Source organism: Mobula hypostoma, chromosome 14 (assembly GCF_963921235.1).
Source record: "Mobula hypostoma chromosome 14, sMobHyp1.1, whole genome shotgun sequence".
NCBI lineage: Eukaryota > Metazoa > Chordata > Chondrichthyes > Myliobatiformes > Myliobatidae > Mobula > Mobula hypostoma.
This window is the reverse complement of record NC_086110.1, coordinates 59,881,308-59,904,135: the sequence shown is the minus strand read 5'-3', so window position 1 is coordinate 59,904,135 and position 22,828 is coordinate 59,881,308. Positions and strand designations below refer to the sequence as shown.

Here is a 22,828-nt window from a genome sequence, read left to right as displayed (position 1 = left end):
CAATGACCTGGAGAGCTACGTTGGCTGGAGTCAGGGCTTTATGCTTTGGCTCTTGGTAGGGTCACCCATACCAAATAGCTCAAAGGGTAGAGGCCAGACTGAGAGTGGTCCATCGGTTCTCCAGGCTCGGGGGTTCAGCTCAGGCCTACAACCCTGACGGGTAAAACAAAACTGTTACGGAAACAGCAATGAAGAATCCTTCTACATCTGAGTGTGACAGTATTCCTGAGTATCTACCTGGGACTTGTATGAATGACGGTAGTGAAAACCGAGAGGAAGCTACTGACATGATGAAGGAAGCCCTGAACATTGCTAGAGATGGAGGACAGTTCATTGCTGCCCTAGACAACAGCAGTGTAATGGGCACCAAGTAGTAAGTGTGCGTTATGCGCCTGGCACTTGGACAATGCAGCACCTTACAGTGGCAGGTACAGTATAGAAGCTCACAGTAGAAGAGCCCATTTCGCCTATTATATCCATGTAAACCTTAAAACCTACTGAAGCTGTGCAATAACCTGATAAAGAATAAAATGATACACGTAATACTACAACGCCCTTCCTATATGTGGTTGCAGCTCTCTGATAGCTGTGACAAGCACAGCATGCAATTGTACTACTGTGCTTGTTTATATTGTTATTTGAGTACAGTAAAAAAAATGGGCAGCCTGCAATTGATGGGCTGAAGGGCTGCTTTTCTTTTCTGTTCTGCACATTTCCGAGACAATGAATTCATGAGGGAAAATTAGTAGGGGGAGAAATGCAGGTTTGCTCTTTCAGCCAACTTTGACTGGATGGACTGAGCTGCATCTTCTTCTATCAAAGGAAATGTGTGATAGTTGCTGGCGTCGGGCAGAAGATCTGCCCCATTAGCCTGAAGACGCAAGAGACTTCAGGGACTGGGATCTGGAGCAACGAACAATCTTCAGGAGGAGCTCTGCCTGTCGAGTAGCATCTGTGGAAAGGAAAGGAATTGTCGATGTTTCAGATCAAAGCCATACTGATGCTGAATTTTGACCCGAAACATGGCAATTCCTTTTCTCCCACAGATATTGTTTGACCTACTAAGTTTCTCCAGCGGATTGCTTGTTGTGCCGTTAGCTTTCAAGAAAAGCGATTCTCTTGCTTTCCTATTCAGTAGAACTGAGTTACACATATTGCTTCATTACAGAAGAAGAGGGTGTTTTGTACCTGCATTTGATTTGACCGGTTTCAATAAATAATTACAGGATTTCTAATGGTTTGTTTTTTTTTGTTCCTCCTTCATCTCTACCCCCCCCACCCCAATTTGCAGGCTGCAGATAAGTGAAGAAATCCGCCGGGAGAGGGAGCGGGAACGAGAGCGGGAGAAAGAGCGGGAGCGGGAGCGCGAGGCCGAGCGGGAAAAGGAGAGAGAGAAGGAGCTCGAAAGGGAGAAGGAGAAGGAGCGGGAGAGGGAACGCGAGCGAGAGATGGAACGAGACAGGGAAAGGAGCAGGGAGAAGGAAATGAGCGCAGCTAAAGCGATGGAGAATCACTACCTGCAGGTGCCTGAGCTGCACAGTCTGCGAAGCCAACAGATAGACGACAGGGTTAGGGCTGCAGAACGGCTGACGCCAAACCGGACAGGTAACAAACCCAACATGTTATGGAGATGTGATACTTCAGTGTGTATTAAAGCTGTAAGAAAGGTCAATTAAAGCTCATCCAATCCTCTTGCGACAGCTCTGACCAAGGCCTTAAGCACAACGGACATTGATCTTAGTTTTTACCCCAAAGTTATAGAACTTGGAACACTACAGCACAATACAGGCATTTTACTCCATGATGTTGTGCTGACCTTTTAACCTGCACAAAAATCAGTCCAAACTTCCCATCCCACATAGCCCTCCATTTTCCTTTCATCCATGTGCCTATCTAAGAGTTTCTCAAATCTTTCTAAAGTATCTGCCACTACCAAACCTCTGACGGTGTGTTCTACACACCCACCACTCTATGTAAAAAAAAAACTACCTCTAACTCTCCTATACTTTTCTCCAATCGTCTTAAAATTATGCTCCCTTGAATTAGCCATTTCAGCCCTGGGAAAAAGTCCCTGGCTGTCCACACTATCTAAGCCTCTTACCATCTTATACACCTCTACGTTTGTGTTTTTCAGCTTCTTGAATGAGTTTGCAGGTCATCGTCCTAGTTGGCCACTCATGGGATTCCCACTTAGTGCCCCCCAATCACAGACTGAGAACTGTAGCTAGACAGTGACCCCCAAACGAAAGCCACAGGAGAATAAAAATCAGGAGTACCCTTGTACAAAAGGATGTTCTGTCCGCATGATTTTGTCTGTGCGCCAGCAGGGCTGCTTGGAACATTACAACGGGAAAGTATTTGTTAATGACTGGGAAGACCTAGTTGAGATTTCCGTCTGACTGGAAACTTTGACCAAACGTATGCCCTGAGCATATCAAGGAAAGTAGCTCCTGAGTCCTTTGGATGAATTGGAAGATTGTCCTTGTTCTTCTCAAATTCAGAGGCAAGAGGATAGTTTTTGGTGTTGGTGTTTACTGCTTGTTGTGTTCTGTATTGTTCAGCTGAGCATTATGGGAATGCTGTGGTAGTGCCAGAATGTGGGTGATTCCTAGTGCACCATTGATCGTGTTGGTTGTTGACGCAAACGACTCATTTCACTATACGTCTTGATGTACACGTGATAAATAAATGTGAATCTAGAATCTTCAATACAGGAACAGTAGCAGTAGCCTGACCAGCTTCACCACTCAGTCTGGGACTTTGCTGTGCACATACCCTTACGTTAGTCACTTCTAGTCACATTGTGGCTTGGTGAGTGGGTCTCGCTCCCCTGGATCGGATGTTTATGAGTTCCATTTACTCAGCTCAGCACGAGCACCCATTCCAGTGTGGTGTGCTGCCCTGCCGTGTTGCCTTTTGGATGATACATGAACCAAGGCTCTGATTGTGCACTCAAGTGGGAATAAAAGACCCCAGCACTTTAGCTGGAGAACAGAACAGAGTAGAATACCTGTTATCCTGGCTGATGTCCATCCCTCCCTCAACATTGTCACCCACAGGTCAGGGCAGTATCACAGTGCAGCCCGTGAGAGTTTTTAAATCGAGTGCCGTTCCCTCGGTTACAACAGTGATAACACTTGAGTTGGCTGAACAAATTATGAAGTTGTAAATGATACAATCAAAGTGCAAGTGGCATTCCTAAATCAATCTGTAGGTGCTGGAATCTGAAGCAAAAAGAGGAAATGCTGGGAAATTCCAGCCAGTCAAGCTGTAGCTACAGAAAGTCAGTGTTTCAGGTTCCAGCCCTTTTTTTTAGGATGGAGGGTTTGTATTCCTTCAAACTAATCTAAGCTCTCACCAACACGAGAAAATCTGCAGCTGCTGGAAATCCAAAGCAACACACACAAAATGCTGGAGGAACTCAGCAGGCCAGGCAGCATCTGTGGAAAAGAGTAAACAGTCGACAATTCGGGCAGAAGTGAAGAAGGGTCTTGGCCTGAAACATCGACTATTTACTCTTTAACATGGATGCTGCCTGGCCTGCTGAATTGCTTCAGCATTTTGTGTGTGTTTCTTCAGTCTCACCATCACCTCCTCCCTAAACTCTGGGTGAAGCTTCTTCAATCTGAACCACTGACTGCTTTCTTCTACCACAGATGCTGCCTGACTGGCTGAGTTTATCTGTCATTTTTCTTTATGTTTCACTTCGGAAGCACCAGATTGGCTAGGGACGGGCCGGGACATCATGGAAGGTGCTCAGAGATGCGAGCAAGCCTTTCCTTTGATTGGCAGACAATGCTGAGGAGCAGAGCAGGCAAAGTGTTTGACCTAAAAGAGCAAAGGATACCCCCTAGTGTTTGAAATGTTTCAGCTTCAATCAAGATTGAGTCTGGCTGCTAACCTTCTGTCTGTGTAATGCAATTAGCCATGGCTGAAGCTACAGCTGTGCCCGAGTCTCCGAGCCTGCCGGCTCACCCGCTCCAATGTGTAGCAGCAGGAGCTGACATTTTGCAAAGGTCAGCAGGGTAGTATACACAAACACACTTTGTTATCATAGCAGTATTCTTGTCTCTGCACAAAGTCTTTATTATTTAGTGACTGGTTTGGCAGAATCTGTATGATCCGGTGTGGGGTGAGGACATTATTCCAGTGTGATCCAGTATACTGCAAGCAAACATCGAGTATCTGTACAGGCGAATGCAAATCGTGTGTCCACTGCTTGCGGCTGCAATTTAATGTTGATCTAGGTCAGTGATCTGAACCTCTGGATTACTCGTCCAACAACATTACCACTATGCTAACAAGTACAAGTCAGTACTCTGCATAATATCTGGATGAGCAACACTTCAGAAACTCAACACAGTACAAGGGAGCGAGCTTGATTGGCACCAAGCCTTCGTCCTCTCCTTCCACCATTTCCCCTACAGTATGCTTCAGCTATGAAATGCAGCCAGTCGCCAGGGCTCCTTGGAAACACAAGGACCCCGATCACCTATTATTGATATATTTATTTTTGTATTTGCACACTTTCTGTCCTTTTGCACCTTGATTGTTTGTCAGTCTTTGTGGTTTTCGTAGTTTTTCATTGATTATCTCTTTTTTCTACTGTGAATGCCTACAAGGAAATTAATTTCAAGGTAGAAGATGGAGACGTACATAATCCGATAATAAATTTACTTTGAACGTTGAAGTTTGAGTGTAGAAGGATGAGAGTAGCAAGCACAGGGGAATGTTCCCACTAGTACAGGGGTTCCAAGCCTGGGGTGCGTGGACCCCTTGGTTAATGATAGGTATCCGCGGCATAAAGAAAATTGGGAACCCCTGCACAGGTAGCCCTCAAAATTACACGCCATCCTGACTTGGAAGTACATCACCGTTCCTTCAATATTGTCCCCTCTAAATCCTGTGGTTCTCCACCCAGGTGTGCTGTGGGATGAGGTGTACCGACTGGACAGTTGTGGTTCACTGTGGTTTTTCTCTACCGCCTTCTCCGAAGCGGGCAGGGACACCCAGTGGAATCGGCACGTGGCATGAGGCTCAATCAATTTGGAGCTGCTTCCTCACATTTCCGGGTTCAGTCCTGACTTTGGGTGTTGTCTGTGCAGAGTTTGCACACTACCCTATAAACGTAAAACACTACGGCACAGCACAGGCCCTTCGGCCCTCAATGTTGTGCAGACCTTATAGCCTATAATCTAAGATCAATCTAACCCTTCCTTCCTACATAGCCCTCCATTTTTCTATCATCCATGTGCTTGTCAAAGAATTTCTTACATGTCCCTAATCCACCACCACCCCGGCAGGATATTCCACACACCCACCATTCTCTGTGTAAAATACTTTCATCTGACAACCACACCCCCTTCACTTTCCTCTGATCTCCTTATAATTATCCTTATAATTATGCCATCTTGCGTTAGCATACCTCTCGGGCATCGGAGTTTGGTGTTCAATTCTGGCGCCACGCGTAACGAGTTTGTACATTCTCCGCGTGATCGCGTGAGTTTCCTCCAGGTGCTCCGGTTTCCTCCCACAGTCCAGAGATGCAGCAGCTAGAAGGTTATTTGGTCATTGTAAATTGTCGTGTGATTAAGCTAGGGTTGAATCGGTGGGTTGCTGGGTGGTGAGGCTCCTTGGGCTAGAAGAGCCTGTTCTGCGCTGTATCCCTAAGTGAAATATGGGTTTCTGCAAAGCTTTCCAGTTTCCTCCTGCATCACATAAAGCTGTTCCTTGGTAGCCTTATGGGCTAAGTGGGTGCGTGGCCAAGTGGTTAAGGCATTGGACTAGCGACCTGAAGGTCGTGAGTTCGAGCCCCAGCCGAGGCAACGTGTTGTGTCCTTGAGCAAGGCACTTAATCACACAGTGCTCTGCAACGACACTGGTGCCAAGCTGTATGGGTCCTAATGCCCTTCCCTTGGACAACATCGGTCTCGTGGAGAGGGGAGACTTGCAGCATGGGCAGCTGCTGGTCTTCCATACAAACTTGCCCAGGCCTGTGCCCTGGAGAGTGAAGACTTTCCAGGCGCAGATCCATGGTCTCGCAAGACTAACGGATGCCTCTGGGCCAATGTAAGCTGCATCTAGGGTGTGAGTGAATGGGGAGAATCTGGGGTAAATTGATGGGAATATGGAGAAAATAAATTGGGATGACAGTGCAAACTGATGGGCCAAAGGCCCTCTTCCTGCACTCTGTAACTCTATGCCTTACAGTATTTACTACTCAGCTGATCGAGAGGAGCACCCAGATTATTATATCTAGTGGAATACCTTCCTGTTTCTCACTATTTGTCAAAAGCCCAGCCAGATGTGGGTGGTATGGTAGCATAGCAGTTAGGGTAATCCTTTTGCAGTGCTGGCGACTGGACACTGCCTGTAAGGCGTGTGTCTGCTTCCTCTGGTTTCCTCCCACATTCCAAAAGCACACAGCTTAGTTGGACACATGAGTGTAACTGAAAGCGTGGGTCACTTCGGTCAGGATGCCTGTATTGTGCTGTATCTCTAAATTTAAAAATTAAAGATGTCTGGACATGAGAATCTTCATATCAGACTGGTTTTGTCCAAGAATTTACAAGCAAAGGGGATTTATTTGGTTTTCCGCAGCTGGTGACCAACGACTCCTCCGGAATTGAGATGGGACCGCACTAGACTGAACCTTCAGAGCTGTGTGTGGGTTCCTGTCCAATTCCCTTCTTTCCTTCAGCCACTATGCAGCAAATTCCCTATCATTACTGTTGGATTTTCAGCACACATATGGTGCAGAGAAGAGATCATAAAAATTCTTCTTCGTTTGCAGATAAGCCCAAGGAATATGCACTGACGGGGTCCAAGGCAATCCACCCAAACCTGCACCAGTCTCCCATCTCCCACCACTCCGTGCCCACCCTGATCTCCAACCCGAGCAGCTTCATCTCGCCGGGAAGCAGCTCGGCAATGCTGCTGCAAAGGAACAACGAGGAGGAGAAGTGGATGGCGAAGCAGCGGCAGTTGCGGCAGGAGAAGGAGGACCGGCAGTACCAGGTCTCAGAGTTCCGGCAGCAGGTTCTCGAGCAGCACCTCGACATCGGTCGATCAGGCTCCCAGAACGAGGTGGAGCACAGAGACGTTATCAGGTAAGGCTGGGGGGGCAAGTGAACCTGTAAAGGTTGTTGGGTTGGGAGGGGGTGGATCCAATAGTTGGGTTTTGTCACTGGGGTGATGGTTTTGGAATATTATTGTTCAGTGTACCAAGATGCAGTGAAAAACTTGTCTAATGTTTGTACAGATCAGATCATTACACAGTGCACAGTAAATCAACAACTATGCCGAATAAAGTTGAAAAGCTACGAAGAAATTGCAGTGCAAGCAAACAATAAAATGCAAGATCATAACGAGACAGATTGTGAGGCCAAGGTTCTATCTTATCATACAAAGGGTCCATTTAAGAATCCGATAACGGCACAATAGAAGCTATACATGCTTTCAGGCTTTTGTATCTTCTGCCTGATGGGAGCGAGGAGAAGAGAAAATTTTCAGGGTGGGTGGGGTCTTGGATTATGCTGGCTGCTTTATTGAGGTAGCAAGAAGTAGAGACAGAGTCCTAATGAAGGGTCTCAGCTCAAAACGGCAACTGTTTATTCTCCTCTGTAGAAGCTGCCAGGCTTGCTGAGTTTTTCCTGCATTTTGTGTGTGTTGCCACAGAGGGAAGGCCCGTTTGTTGTGATGTTTGTTGCTTTCTGTGGTGTGTCAACAGGGACATGTCAAATTTCTTTCGCCTCCTGAGGAAGTAGAAGTGTTAGTGAGCTTTCTTGGCTGTGCTCTAAGTCCTTGGATCTAGACAAGCTGTTGGTGATGTTCACACCTAGGGGCATAAGTTCTCAGTGCTCTGAACCTCAGCATCATTGATGTAGGAGATGTTGATGCTGGAGCAACCTAAGGAACAGTTAACGACAGAGAGTTTGAACCAGGTTCAGGCCATATACTGGGGTTAGTGAACCTCCTCCCAAATCACCCATCAGACCGGGAAGAATCCAAAGTCTGAGTTGAATTATGTTGTACCAAACTAACTACAGGTCGTCCCCAGGTTACTCCAGGGCAGATTGTCCAAAACCCAGACAGCTTGCGAGTCAGAAAATAGAACACAGAATGGTATAACACAGAAACAGGCCCCTCAGCCTACAATGTTGTGTCAAACCAAGTACATAGTAATCAAATGCCCAACATAGCGAATCAGATGTATCTACCTCTACTGGCACCCCAGGCAGTGCTATCCAGGCATCCACCAGTCTCGCATCCCCTCTGAAATTACCCCCCCTCTCACCTTCAATGCAGCCCGAAACTGAGTTCCCAGGCGATAGAAGATGCCTGCAGCACTGCAGCAGCCAGGAAATCCACCCCAGGAGTCTTCCAAATGCTCGTTCATCTATCCAGACTGTTCGTAGATCAGGTGCACATAACCTGGGAAGAACCTGTATACTTCCACCACTCATTTCTAACAAGAGCAGGGATGGGCCTGTCCTTCCTGACATGAGGTAGAAGTCCCAAGGGGATGAAATTTCTCGCGGCTGAATTTCTCCACTGAATTGATCCACACACATTTTTAACTTAATTTTATTAATACAAATAGGTCAACCAATGAACTTGAATGGCAGTCATGGGAATTTTTTCCTGAATAAGAAATCGAAGCTTCGGAGAAATGTTGTGCCCAAGTTAAGTTGATTCCCCGGTGACCACAGAACCTTGGTGTGTAACGGGCATTGATTCAGTCACCTTTTGCATTGTGGGAGTGTTTCGTCGCATTATTAGAACGAGGAGATTGTTGAAGAAGAGTCCTCCCTCTTCCATCAACATCGAGTTAGAACCTAGGCAATCTGTTAACTGTGGTTTGCGATTCAATTTAAACAAACTAAATTAGTTTGAATAAGAGTAAGGCAGCCGTTTTCAGAAACATATAAGAATAGCAAAATAGAATCCTCTGGGGCTTTCAGCTTAATGAAATTTTAGTAAGGTCAGTCACAGCTAAAGGCTGGAATAGGTCACAAGGGAAGTGTGCTCCTAGCAGTTCATGTCTTGTGTTTCAGTAGCCACGAGTTAAGAGCACATAAAATGCTTTTTATCAGCGTGTCCCCCAGGGATTAGGTAGAGTCACAGATCTTGTTTCACTTGCAGCGCTCCGAGCTAACCATGCTCATCTCCCTTTGAAATCAGCTCTTAAGATGTCTGTTGTATCCATCCATCTTTTATGAACTGAGGATGTTTTCACCCTGTTTTTATTTAGATTTCTCACATGAATGGCAGTGGCAGTAGACAGGGAGCTGCTGATGAAGTAGGCCCTGTGGCTCTCAGCCAATTAACCCTTCCCCGCATCGTCTGAATTGAAGGACCTTGACCCCATCAGTATTTCACGTTAAGTACACATTTGGCAGACTGGATTGAGAAAAGGCAGTCAGCCTGCTGTCCAGACTGTGGCATATTATACTCAACATCTGGAAGGAGAATGGTATATGTTAGGCTATGATTGCAAATATCAGCCTATTAGTTATTTCAATGTTACTGAATTAATAAATCTGCCAGTTAAAGAGTGATGCAATTGAGGCACATCTGTATTTTGCTCTCCATTTAAAGCAGGGACAATTCAAGCAACAATGCACACAGGTAAAATGTCCCCCACACCAGGACCAAAGATTCAGTCTGTTCCCAGATACTTCTCAGCCACAGCTTCACAAAGCTCAGCTGAAAGAAAAAGATAAGAGGTGCTGAAAGTACAATGGCATCTGTAAAGAGAGATGTAGAGGTAATGTTAAGGCTGATCAGGCTGATGACTTTATCAGCCTTAAACATCGTCTCGTTCCTTCTCCACAGGTGCTGCCTGGCCTGCTGAGTATTTCTAGCATTTCAGTAGTTCTGCTGGAATTTTATAGTATCTGAGATGCTTAAGGAATATTTAAAAGAGGAGTCCAAAAATCAAGAAGCCTGGAAAGCCAGCCATAAACACGACTGCCAATAACCAGAAGCTCTTGATTTCTGTGAATTGGAGTCAGATTGAGGATTAGAAGCTTATTTTCTCTAAGCAGCAACTTTCTGTCATCTGCACTCCTTGGAAACAGATTCAATAGTAGCTTGCCAAAGAATATTCCATAAACATTTGAATAGGAAATATTTTCAAAATTAAGAGGAAGTGCGGGTCAATAAAACATAAAGAATGTAAGAAATAAGTAGGAGTAGGCCATTCAGCCCTTTGTGCTTGTTCTAAGCTATTTTTATCTCAGAACCACTTTCCTGCACTCAACTCTTATCTCTCAATTTCTCTAATATATAATAATCTACTGATTTTTAATGTAATATACCCAGGGACTAAGTCTCCACAGCGCTTTTGTATGAGGAGTCCCAAAGATACACCACCCAATAGGGGAAGAAATTTTTTCTCATCTCTTCCTTTAATGGCCAGCAGCTTATTTTGAGACTGTGGCCCCTAGTTTCAGATACTTAAGCCAAGGGAAGCACTGTCCTTACATCTACTTCATCAAGACCCAAAAGAATTTATTACTCTTCAGTGAGGTCACCTCCCATTCTTCAAAACTCAAGACCGTTCAAGCCTAGTGTGCTTAATCAGTGGAAACTAATTGGTAGGTCCTTCAAAGTGCTGTACAAGGTACAGAATAGCCTTCTGTTTGACTGATTCTGAAAGCAACTAGCTTTGCTCAGAGGTCTGCGGTAACAATAAAAGCCTCCTTTTTGTAGCTGGGACATTTTATTCAGGAGTACTCAGATGGAGAACATAGTGGATGGCATGGTAGTGTAGTGGTTTGCATATCACTTTACAGTGACAGGTTTCACTTATTTCACATACTGATTCCTGCCGCTGCCTGTAAGGATTTTGTACGTTCTCCCTATGACCGCGTGGGTTTCCTCTGGGTGCTGTGGTTTCCTCCCACATTCCAAAGACATAATGGTGAGGGTGAGTGAGTTTTGGGCGTGCACTGTTGGCGCTGGAAGCACGACGGCACTTGTCGGCTGCCTCCAGCACGATCCTCGCTGATTTGATTTGACACAAATTACACATTTTACTCTGTTTTGGTATTTCGATATACATCAGACAAATACCAATCTTTAAGCTTAATGCTTAGTTAAGAGATGATATGTGCTTTATCTATCAGGCATGGGGAAGAAGCAACTTACTTTTTAAAAAAAGGCACTTAAACCTCATTCCTCATACTCAATTAAAAGGATATTCAATAAGTAATTCCAAGGCATCAGCTGATCTGTATTGATATGGCAGATGCCTCATTTTCTCTGGGTTGGTACCATGATAAAGGTGGCAAGGAACCTTACAGATTCTTGATACGCCACGCTCTACTGGAGAGGTGATTTCGGAACATATGATAGACAGACCACATCCTGGCATTGGTATTGGTGTATTATTGTCGCACGTTCTGAGATACAGAGTTTGCTTGCATGTCACTCAGGCAGATCATTCCATTTAGAGGAATTCCATAAGACAGAGGCGAGGAAGTTGTTTCCCTTGGTAGTTGAGACTAGAACTAGTGGACATAGCCGCAAGATTTGGGGGAGTAAGTTTAGATTGGGGATGAGGAGGAACTGCTTTTCCCAAGGAGTGGTAAATCTGTGGAACTCTCTGTCCAATGGAGGCTACCTCGGTAGATATATTTAAGACAAAGTTGGATAGATTTTTGCATAGTAGGGGAATTAAAGGGTTATGGGTGAAAAGGCAAGTAGGTGGAGATCAGCCTTGATCTTATTGAATGGTAGAGCAGGCTCGACAGGGTGGATGGCCGACTCCTGCTCCTATTTCTCATGCTCTTCTAAGTACATTAAGTTGGTAAGGAGGAAGACACAATGCAGGATACAAAGTTACGGAGAAAGCACAGTGCAGGTAGACATACGAAAGTGCAGGGGCCATTGACGAGGTGGAATGAGATATCAATAATTCATGTCCAGCTTATGAGAGGTCTGTTCATCTGATAACATGGACAGAAGATGATATGTGCTTTCGGGCTTCTGTACCTTCTGCCTGATGGAGAAGAAAATGACCAGGGTGGGAAGTGCCCTTGGTTTCTAGGCAGCAGGAAGTGGAGTCATGGGAGGGAGTCCCGCTTTCTGACCTGAGGCTCAGGTACTTTGGTACAGGTCAAGTCCTGTATCCAAAGAATTAAGTCTTCAGGCTTGGGTGGGATTGGACCAAACCTGATCTTTGCATATAAGTGGATTAAAATGAAATAGGGCTGATCCCCACAAATATCTGGGACAGTGCAGGGAGCACAGGAGGCACTTCCTACATTTTAATGTATGGCGTCATTTATAGAGTCCAGCTACCCAAGCAAACTCAATATAGGATCGCCCCATTTCTATTGGCAGGCGATTCAGACTGGCTAGGGTTGGGTTAGTTTTAAGTTTATGCTCGATTAGATCGCTGGGCATGTGCATGCATCTTTGTGTCTGTGATCCACTGACTTTAAAATTAACAAAGGGCATGGAAAGTTGTTAAATTTTTGTGTGATGTTATTGACACAATAGCATGTTGCAGCCCTGGTCAGAAGCTCCTTGGAAACCAAGTAATCCAGTCTTTGGGCTTTGCTGGTCATTTGATCTTGGCAGTGCCACAACTGAAAAAAGTCAAAAAAAAAAACGACAGATGCCGTAATGAAGCTAGAAGTGCTGGAAACACTCGGCAAGTCAGGCAGAATCTGTGGAAAAAGAAACCATTAATTGAAAGTTTGCCAGTGTCTGACGAAGGGTCCCAGTGTTAAACTGGTAACTGTTTCTATTTCCAGCTGACCTTCTGAAGGTTACAGCATTTTCTGTTTACATTAAGCCACAAATAAGTTCTGTCCCATGAAACGGAATGAAATCTCAGCCAGGGTTACACAGAGAAAGGGATTGACCATTCAGCCTGTTAGGCGTTTCCCACCATTCACTTGCCTCAGGGCTGCTCTGTTTCGATTTACCTTTGATGAATAATTCTGATGTCTCCACCCAAACATTTAACTCGCCTCTGTACCCTTCATCAGAGTTACTTCCCGATTTCATTTGCAAATGACATAGTTTCAGTTTATTTTCTGCTCCCTTTTTCTGAACCACTTCACCAGATGAATCTCTTTCTCCATTTCCTATCAAATCCCTGAATCATTTTTAGTGTCTTAGCTGGGCCGCCTTTAACTTTCTCAACTGCAGAGGATCCATTTGACGTTCCCCCATGATTTAGCTCTTGGAGCCCTGTTATTGGCTTTCTGCACCGTTCCTAAGAGCTGCACCACAGCACGGTGCTTTACAGAGCCAGTGGCTGCTGATCAGGGTTCGATTCCCCCGCAGTCTGTAGATTACACGTTCTCCCTGTGACTATGTGGGTTTCCTCCGGGTGCTTTGGTTTCTTCCCACATTCCAAACACATTTGGGTTAGAGTTAGTAACTTGGTGCTGGAAGCGTGATGACACTCGTGGGCTATCCCGAGCACAACCCTCACCGATTTGATTTACCAGAAACAATGCTTTTCACTGTACGTCGATGTACATGTGACGCTAGATACAGCTATTCTTTAATGTCTAAGCTAATACACCTCACCTGTGATTCAAGTGCTGAAAATGGAAGTCAGTAATTCTGGACAAGGGGCCAATCTGAAGCGTCATTACCTGATTTTTGAAGCCCAGCCTTCTTGCAATAAAAACTAGCCTGCAAATTAACGTCACTGCTCATTGTCCAGCCTCCTCTGCTGGATCGCACTGGGCTTCGAACGCTCAGTCTGCAAGCGGTGCCCTCTGCAGGAGACTTGGCCTCCCCTCACCTGTTGTCAAATCCATGCACTAGAAGAGCAGCGGGGAGGTGGAAGGGGGGAGAGGCAGGTACACATTGCTGAGTTACTAGAAGACTCCCCTTGCACCTCAAGAGAGACGGGGAGCAATGGAATGACGACAGAACTTGGTAGTTGCAATATCACTGACTTGATTGTCAAATTAAAGCACTGCACTCTTAGAAAGACTGCCATATTTTCAAATGATCTGTCTCGGTGTCATGGCAGTCCCCTCTCGTAGATAATGCAAAGCCCAGATGATAGTACAGATCCATACTCTAGCTGTGATTACAGTTAAATAGGGTTTTTAACAGTATGTTGGATGACAAATTATATGTAGATAACCACACTGATAATTATATGACACTTTATGGAGAGCAGAGGTCAGCATAATTTGCAAGCCGCTGTATTACAATTACTCTCTCTCTCTCAATCTATTGACACAACTATGAGCGAGATTGGAAAGGTAATTGTATTCACATCCTGAAGCCACAGGGGTTGCACTGAATAAAATTTCCTGATGCTTGTTTGTTCAGTCCATTGCTGGATGATTAAGCGTTGCTCACACAGGCAGCCTCCCTCTCTGATGATTTATTATTGTCAAGTTTTTTTTATCTCTCTCAGCTTAGCAGGCTAATCAGGTACGATAGGAGCTGGGATCTGTGAATCTCACTTTATTCTCTGCGTGTGTTTCAAGAGGATGGTTCTGTAATTCAAAGCTTTATAATAACCCTAACGCCCCCAGCTGCTTCTGAGGCATTTAGGTGATTTCTAATTAATATTATAATAATGCCAGCTCCGTGTTCAGGAAGCGCATGATATCCTGCCTCATCTGTCTAATGCCAGCAGATAATTGCATTGTCCTTGACAAAAAAATAGTCTTCTTTGCAAGCTGCCTGCTTAAATGAAATAGTGACGGAAGAATAATGGTGACTAGACACAGATGAGCTGATGACTTTAATCTCCTTATGGAAAAGGAAAGAAAGCAAGGTGTATAATTGCTGAATGCGTAGAATTGACTTGAAACTTTATAACTGGGCTGAGGTCAAAATCTGACCTCTGTTTGGGTGCTAAATGTGCAATGTAGTGACACATACATGTTGAACTCTGCTTCTGAAATGTAGTTCCATTGACAACCATGCATTCCAAGTAGAGTTTGACCTTTTACGTTGTATGCAATTTCTGCTCTTTTTAACCTCTAATGTTTTCTGGATGATTAATCAGGATGTAGCTACCCAACTAGTATCTCCTGTGATTTAACTAAACTTTGTATTTATTTCATATCACTTCAACGATTTAATTTTCTCATCCATTCCCTTTAGTTTTAGTGCACCGTTCCTCTACCTCTCAAGTGACTAGGAAATGTCTTCTACTAAGCACTCAGTGTTGGGTGGCTCTGTTTTTGAAATCTTGTTTCATGGACATCAGTGGAATTGAGCTTCCCAAAACTGCGAACAACACAAGGGTGCTGTGGCACCATGCATTTTGTGCAATTAATGGAGGACAGATTCTGTTGCTTGCCTTTGTCCAATCGTTATAAGTCATGGTCAGATATCGAGCCAATGGCGTGAGCTGTGCAGTCAATGTCAACAGACTCGATTCATCCCATCATCCCAATCCATCATGATGCAGAGACTCCTGCCTGACCAGCTTTAGAGAGGAGACCAGGCATGTAATACCCTGCCCAATTTCCCAAACAGGCCCAATTTAGGTGCCACTTGGGAAAGGGAGCTCAAAACATTGTCTCTGCTCAGAGTTGCCAAACACACGAAAGACTTGTGATCAAGTTTAGAACTAAGCATTCAAAGCCTTGTCATTAGGTATCACCTTACAACGCGGGGACATCCCACACCATTTGCCAAGTGCTTAATTAGTGTGGACGCACAAGAGTTGGCAAATGGACGTGGCCAACTGCCACAAGCTCCAATGTCAACGCCACTTGGGGATCAGTTTTAGTGATCTTGGTTGAGGGATGGCTGGGACAGCAGGAAAAGCCCCTTGTGGGTGGGTTGCTTTATTTCTTCCTGACAGGAATGGGGGTGCTTCAACTTAAAGTCTCAGCTGAAAGACTCTCTTGGTAACATGGTCGCAAGAGGGACTGCAGATGCTGGAAATCTGGAAAAACAGGTTCAAAGCACTGGAGGAAGTCAGGCAAAACTTAAGGAGGAAAGTGAACAGTCGACACTTTGGGACAAGACCCTTCATGAGGACTGGATAGAAAGAGAGCAGAAGCAGGAATAAAAGGGCTCAGTAATTCAGTGCAGTATTGACCTAGATCATGTTCTCAAGTATCAGTAGTCAGGATGGCAGGGTGGAGATGCGTCCCTACCAAAGCAGGTGTAAGGCATCCCTTCCCTCCGCTAGCCTGCAGGACACTTTTGGGCAAGGTGTAACACCTGCTTAGTCCATCCCCACCGATCAGGGGGGGTCAGGATCAGGTGGCGTTTGGTAGTATGAGCAGCTGGTGTGTATCACAGGTCCTGGTTGTACAGCCACTGCCTCCAGGCAGACAATCTCTGAAGGGTATTGATAATGGCTGTGGTGACCTGCCAGAAGAAGACAATGTCAAACCACATCTGCAGAAAAATCATACGATATCATACGACACGTCACATAATGAAGATGATCACAGTCGGCAACATTTGCATGTTAAAGGTGTGTAAATTGGGGGCCCTGGGGAGAGGGAGGGGTGAAGACTGATGCCCTAATGCGTGGGGCACCTAAAGTCATGGATTCGTACAGGACAGAAACAGACCCTTCACCCTGCCTATTCAAAATACATTTAATATCAGAGTACGTTTGTAGTATATAACCTGAAATTTGTCCTCTTCACGGACATCCGCGAAACAAAGAAACCCCATAGAATGATAGAAGCATCAAAGCCCTGAAGTGCCCCCCTTTCCTCGCACAAGCATCGTCCCTCTCCCTCTACCCCACCTACGGCAGCAGAAGCACCAAACAGTCCATTGATCCAGAGTCCTCAAGCTGTAGTTCACCAACCAGCACTTCAGGATCTCAAACAGGCTCTCTGTCTCCAGCGAGAGAGAGAGCGCAGTCGCTCCTGCAGTCACAAGAGTGGAGACCACCAACTCGCTATTCCAAGCCCCCTCCCCACCCACCCCCAGCCTCAAGGACAGACAGTCAGTCAGTCTCTCTCTCTCCCTCTCTCCCTCTCTCTCTCTCTTTTCTTCCCACATTCCCATTAAGCACCCCCTCCCCCCTTCCAGTTACCCCCACTCAGCCATACAGAGGGTCAATACACAGCAGCCAATACGGTTACAGGGACAGAGTGTAAACTGCACGTGGACAACATTAAACCCAGGTCACTGAAGCTCCCCACTGTACCACTGTGTCATGTAGTGTGCATTTATTTAGCTATTTAAATGGAATCAAATTTCCCCTAGGATAAATATTAATAAATTGTGCTTATCCTTCTGAAACTGGTAAAAAAAAACACAAATACTATTAATAATTATTGGAGAAGCATGATAGTATATAGGGTAACGCTTTACAGCATCGGCGACCGAAGTTCAATTCCTGGTGCTTTCTGCGAGGAGTTTGTATGCTATCACCGTACTGCGTGGGTTTCCTCTGGGTGCTCCGGTTTCCTCCCACATTCCAAACATATACGGATTAGGGTTTCCAAGTTGTGGGCATGCTATGTAGGTGCCAAAAGCGTGGTGACACTGCAGGCTGCCCCCAGCACATCTGAGACCGTGCTGGCCAATGACATGAAAACAACGTATTTCACTGTATGCTTCGATGTACAATACTGTGTGAAAATCTTGGGTGCATATACTTAGCTGGGACTTTTGCACATACTGTATCTGTCAACCTGGAAGGGAGAGCGAGTTTGTAAATCTTGCGGCAGCAAAGGATGTTGGGAATAGCAAGGCTGGAGCGCTGCAGGAGCGGTGTGGGACAGGTGGCAGAGGAAGAGTGCCAGGATTGGGGAGGGTGGTGGTGGTTGACACACACAGGCCTAAGACATCAGGGAAGATTATTTGATTCCAAATACTTGGTTTATTGGTCATTAAAGAACATCTCTCTGGTGGTTCCCACTCCCCCCACATCTCCCTTTCTCTTTTCCCAACCACACTTCCCCTCTCTCTGCCCCCTTCCCACTGTCAGTCCACAATAGAGACCCATAATCAGAATCAGTTTTATCATCACTCACATGAAATTTGATTTTTTTTTGTGGCAGCAGCACAATGCAATATATAAAATTACTGCAGTATTATCCAAAAGACTTAGGCACTCTCACTATATATATGTGCCTAAGATTTTGCACAGTATAAAGCTACAGTAAAGTTGTTGCTATTGTGCAGAAGAGTAGTCATATCAATGGGAGTTGATGGAATGAAGAGAGAATAAATGGGCCAGGGTAAGATAAATATTGAAATAGGTACTAATGGTAGGTATGGGCTTAGTCTGGTAAGGGGTAGGTTTCTGTGCTGTATCTCTTTGGCAGTGTAACAATGAGCATTGAATTTATGTTACAACCCAGCCCCTTTCTAACCTCATAACAATAAAATCTTCCATTTTCAGCATTGTTAATGGAGTGAAAGATGAGAAGCTTGTTGACATTTGGTATAAGGAACCTCTTCAAGCACAGAAGAGGAATATCAAAGTTAAGGAGGAAGTTCCCGAGCTCAGCATCTTGCCAGTAGAGGCCTGTTCTCTAAGCGGTGGTACGATTAGATTCAATAGGCCTGAATTAGAAGAGTTCAAAGATCTTGGAGGATTGTATAGCTGGAAAATATTGCACAGTTAAGATGGTGTGAGGCCACAGAATTATTTGAAAACATGAGACTTTAAATTCCTTGATAAAGCACACTCAATTGACCAAGAAGCATCCTTTTCGAGATGAGGTCTTTGTAATTTTATGAGAAATGTTTGCTTAGTAGCTAAATTTGAAAATTTGTGGCTAAGAGTCAGAAGCAAAGCAGCCAACTTTTGTGGTTGGGTGCATGAGTGTGACGATTGGTCTGTAGTCAATTCAACAGCATGTTACTTGCATTTTTACACTGAAAGTGAGGTAACAACATGTACAGATATCATCATTGCTGGCCGGAGGTACAATCGCAGGACCATCAACTGTGACCGCTTTAGTGGAGTGAAATGTTCAAAGGACATTTACAGAAGTTTAACAAACAACAGAAAGAGGCTAAGCCAGGGAACATGGTCAAAGGCTTGGATGAAGAAATCGATTTAAATGAGCATCATAAAGGAAGAGAGAAAAGTGGAAAGGTTTAAGAAGGGGATTCCAGAGCTTAACAAAGTTGATTGCACACCCACTAACGGTGGTGTGATCGAAATTAGAATTGGAGGAGGTCTGGAAGGCTTGTAATGGAGGAGGTTATAGAAGTGTGTGGAACCAGCTATGGAAAAATTCAATGAGTAGGATGAGGGTTTGAAGATCAAATTTAATCCTGTTGCCAGTCTAACTCACCAAGCTCCTCAGTAGAAGGGATAACCATCTGCCTAAACCAGGCATTTCCGGGACAATGAAAGATAAATATTAGCTTTATTTGTCACATGTACATCAAAACATAGAGTGAAATGTATGTTTAGTGTCACATCAAATCAGCAAGGATTGGGCTGAGCAGCCTGCAAGTGTCGACGTGCTTCTGGCACCAACATAGCATGCCCGTAACTCACTATCCCCAAGCATTAGTCTTTGGAATTTGGGAGGAAACCAGAGCACCTGGAGAAAACCCACACCGTCATGGGGAGAATGTATAAATTCCTTACAGACAGCAATGGGAATCAAATCCTGATCTCAAAGCTGTAAAGTGATTGTGCTAACCACACCACTACCTTCTGAAGATTCGATTTCCTCCTGTCCTTCCCCTACCCCTCCTGAAGAAGACCACATCAGTCAGAGTGCTGTCTTCCTACATGTCATCCAGGTGTCTCTGCAGTTAAAAAATCAGAGGGCCAGGCTGTTTGTCAGGGATAGAGGGTGACAGGGAGTTGGGAAATGGCAGCACATCACAAGTCTGCCTTTCTACCCCAAGCACCACTTTTTTTCAACCTCAGTATCTTTCCCTCAGCCACACCAATTAGAGAAATTGGGCCTGGGGAGGAGGAGAGGCTGTGGGGAACGGATTTGAATTAGGAAGGAATAAAACTTGAGATATTTCATTAAAAGGAATATCATCTGGGATTTGGATCAGGAAGAGTAAGAATAAGATTGAGTTTACAAGGTTGGTCCTGAACCCTCCCACCATCAAGTCTCAAGAACGTCCTCTTAAATGCTTCAGTGATGTTTGCCTCAAATATTCCCTATGGTGGTGGGCTATACATTCTGGGTGAGTTCTATATGCACTCTACTATAAATTGAGGAAGATTCACGGAGCTCGATTGTCTGTGTGGATTCATGGGCCAAAGGCCCTGGTTCCATGCTCTGTATCTCTGTGATTCATTCATTCATTATGCCCTTTACACAGCTGATCAAGAGGTGCTCCCAGAGTTAATATATCTAGTTGAGTGGCCTCTCGCTTCTCACTGTCAAATGCCCAGTCAGATACAAGCAGTATAGTCTTCAGCATAATGTTATACAGCACCAGCGACCCAGGTTCAGTTCCAGCACTGACTGTAAGGAGTTTGCACGATTCCCCTGCAACTGGATGTGTTTTCTCCAGATGCTCCAGTTCCCACCCCTGTTCCAAAGACACGTGGGTTAAGTGGGCGAAGACGTGGGTTAAGTGGTCAGTGAGCAATGCAGGCCTGTTACTGTGCTATATCTCTAAATAATAAATTACTAACAGAGCTCAGAATGTGGACCGCATTGCCATAAATGATTGGCTCAGATGAAACAAGCAGGTTACAGCTAAACCCAGATGCAAGGAAGAAAGGTATAAGTGCACCTGGTGATGGTAGTTACGAGGGATGAGAGGTAGGCAGTGATGAGTTGAGCCAAATGGCTTGTTTCCCTGCTATAAATTTGCCTTAAACTTGTCAATCCTTATTTGTGTATAGATTTTTCATTGACTCTATTGTGTTTCTTTGTTCTATTGTGAATGTCTGCAAGGAAATGAATCATTGAACTTTGAAATTTGTAAAGATAATGTAAAGCAGTTCCTCCTAGACTTATTCATGAAGTTGCCTTGTCTGGCAGTCTCTGACAAGCAGAGCCGATACAGGTGTGCGCCAGGTGCTAACTTCTGTGCTTTGCGTTGTCAGGTCTGGGCCGAGTCACTCCCATGAGCTCAGTAACAGAGACCAGCCCCAACAGCTGGGAGCCCCTCCACCTCTCATCTCCCCCAAGCCCCACCCTAAGGAGCACCACTCCAGCCCGGCCGTCCTGTGGAACCCGGTGAGCCTGCTGGATAACCATTCTGAGGCCCGCAAGAACCAGGAGAACCACGTGTTGAACAGCTACGCCGGCCCCTACGACTCACACCGGCAGCCAGGGCCACTCATCAAGACCGAGAAACTCCATAGCCACGAGGAGGCCCTCAAGAGGCAAGAGGTCCCGGAGAAGTACCAGCCACTCCGAGGGCCTGCCTCCTTGGAGCACATGGCACACCCCCATTCTTACGGACCCCCTTTCGCCGAGCTGGAGAAATCTGCCCAGTCCATCCTCAACCAGCAGAGAATGTCTCTAGCCTTCCCCACGTCACACAATGACGTTGGCTTGTTGCACAAGGCAGCTGCTGCCTACAGGCAGTCTCACGGCCAGCCGCGGGCCCCAGGCCCCTTGTACATCTACGACGAGTCTCTGCAGCGGCACAGGAGGCTGGTAAGCAAGTTGGACCTTGAGGAGAAGAGACGGAAAGAAGCAAAGGAGAAAGGTGAATTTCAGCAGCCGGGGCTTCCGGTGGAGTTTGGTTGCAATAGCGCGGCATCCCGGCTCTAATCCGGCATTTGTGCATGGACTTCATGTTCAATTGGTGAAACTCAGTATGTTTCCAAGTTGGTGCTGAACACTAAAGCATTCTAGACGAATGTTCTGTTGCAGCATGGAGGGGGTGCTACAACCTCAAGGGTTGAACTGTCACCTTCCATCTCAGGTGGAAGATGACATAATCCTCCGAAAAGCCAGGGGAGCTGCCCCTCATGTCCTGCCCAATACCTGTCCCGCAGTCAAACCACATTAAAAAGGATTGTCAGGTCATTGTCATATTGCTGCTGGTGGAATCTTACTGTTTTGAAATTGCCCCCCGTGTGACCTACTTTATAGTAGTGACCACTTCAAAAGCACTTCATTGGTTTGAAGCCCTTGAAAAGTGTTAATAAATGCAGATATTTTCATGATATTTTGTTTTGTTTTGAGGGGAACGTGGGCTACTTTTTTTTATCCTCTCCTGGCCATTGCTCTTTCTCGTTGCTCTGACAACATAAGCAATGGCTGCCGTCAAGCCCACTTGCAGTCCAGCTTATGTCACATGTCTGTGAAGAATGGGAGCGAAGTTGCATATGTCCCAGTGACAGAGGTGTTTTCTGCAAAGAAGAAGATAGAACTGGAGATCAGGGGGTCCCACTGTATGTTATAGGCAGTCCAGGTCTAAAGACTTGGTGGGTCTTGCCCAACTGTGGGATTGATCATACCTTCATAGCTCAGAGGAGGCTTGGCACAAATTCATTCCAGGTCTCCTCAAGATCATTGGATCACAATGAAGGAACGGTATGAGTTTTCCCTCCATCCCTTCCCTTTATCCAAACCACAGCACTGGGCGCCACTGGGAAGGGAAATAATGCCATCATCAGCTCAGGCTCAACATTTGGGTCTGTTCTGGTGAGTGTGGCCCAGACCCCAATGCATACCCATTAACTGTTCAGAAGAGATCCTGTTTCATTAGCCTCTACTCGTTTGTGAGGTACCTCTTGGAAAAAAGATTTTCGCTTTGAACTGCCATGAGCTATATTTAGAGAGAGAGAGAGTGTGTGTGTGTGTGTGTGTGTTGCATGCACGAGGCTGTAGTTAGTTAATTGAAGGATTGAAGTGAACTAATTGGGCAACGTTTCTGGGGATGAATGTGCTGACACAGCAACACATACTTGCACACTGTCAGGCTGCATTGTCAGTTATTCTGTCGCTTT

General features: G+C 45.4%; 1 protein-coding gene across 1 annotated transcript in view; it reads left to right on the top strand.

Moving 5' to 3' along the window:
* Positions 1 to 22,828, top strand: part of gse1b (Gse1 coiled-coil protein b) — a 784,409-nt gene that overhangs the window by 726,771 nt on the left and 34,810 nt on the right. Inside the window, exons 8-10 of the mRNA XM_063067194.1 lie at positions 1,292 to 1,605; positions 6,794 to 7,109; positions 20,969 to 21,579. Of these exons, the coding sequence (XP_062923264.1) occupies positions 1,292 to 1,605; positions 6,794 to 7,109; positions 20,969 to 21,579 (1,241 nt within the window). The remainder of the gene's footprint in view (positions 1 to 1,291; positions 1,606 to 6,793; positions 7,110 to 20,968; positions 21,580 to 22,828) is intronic.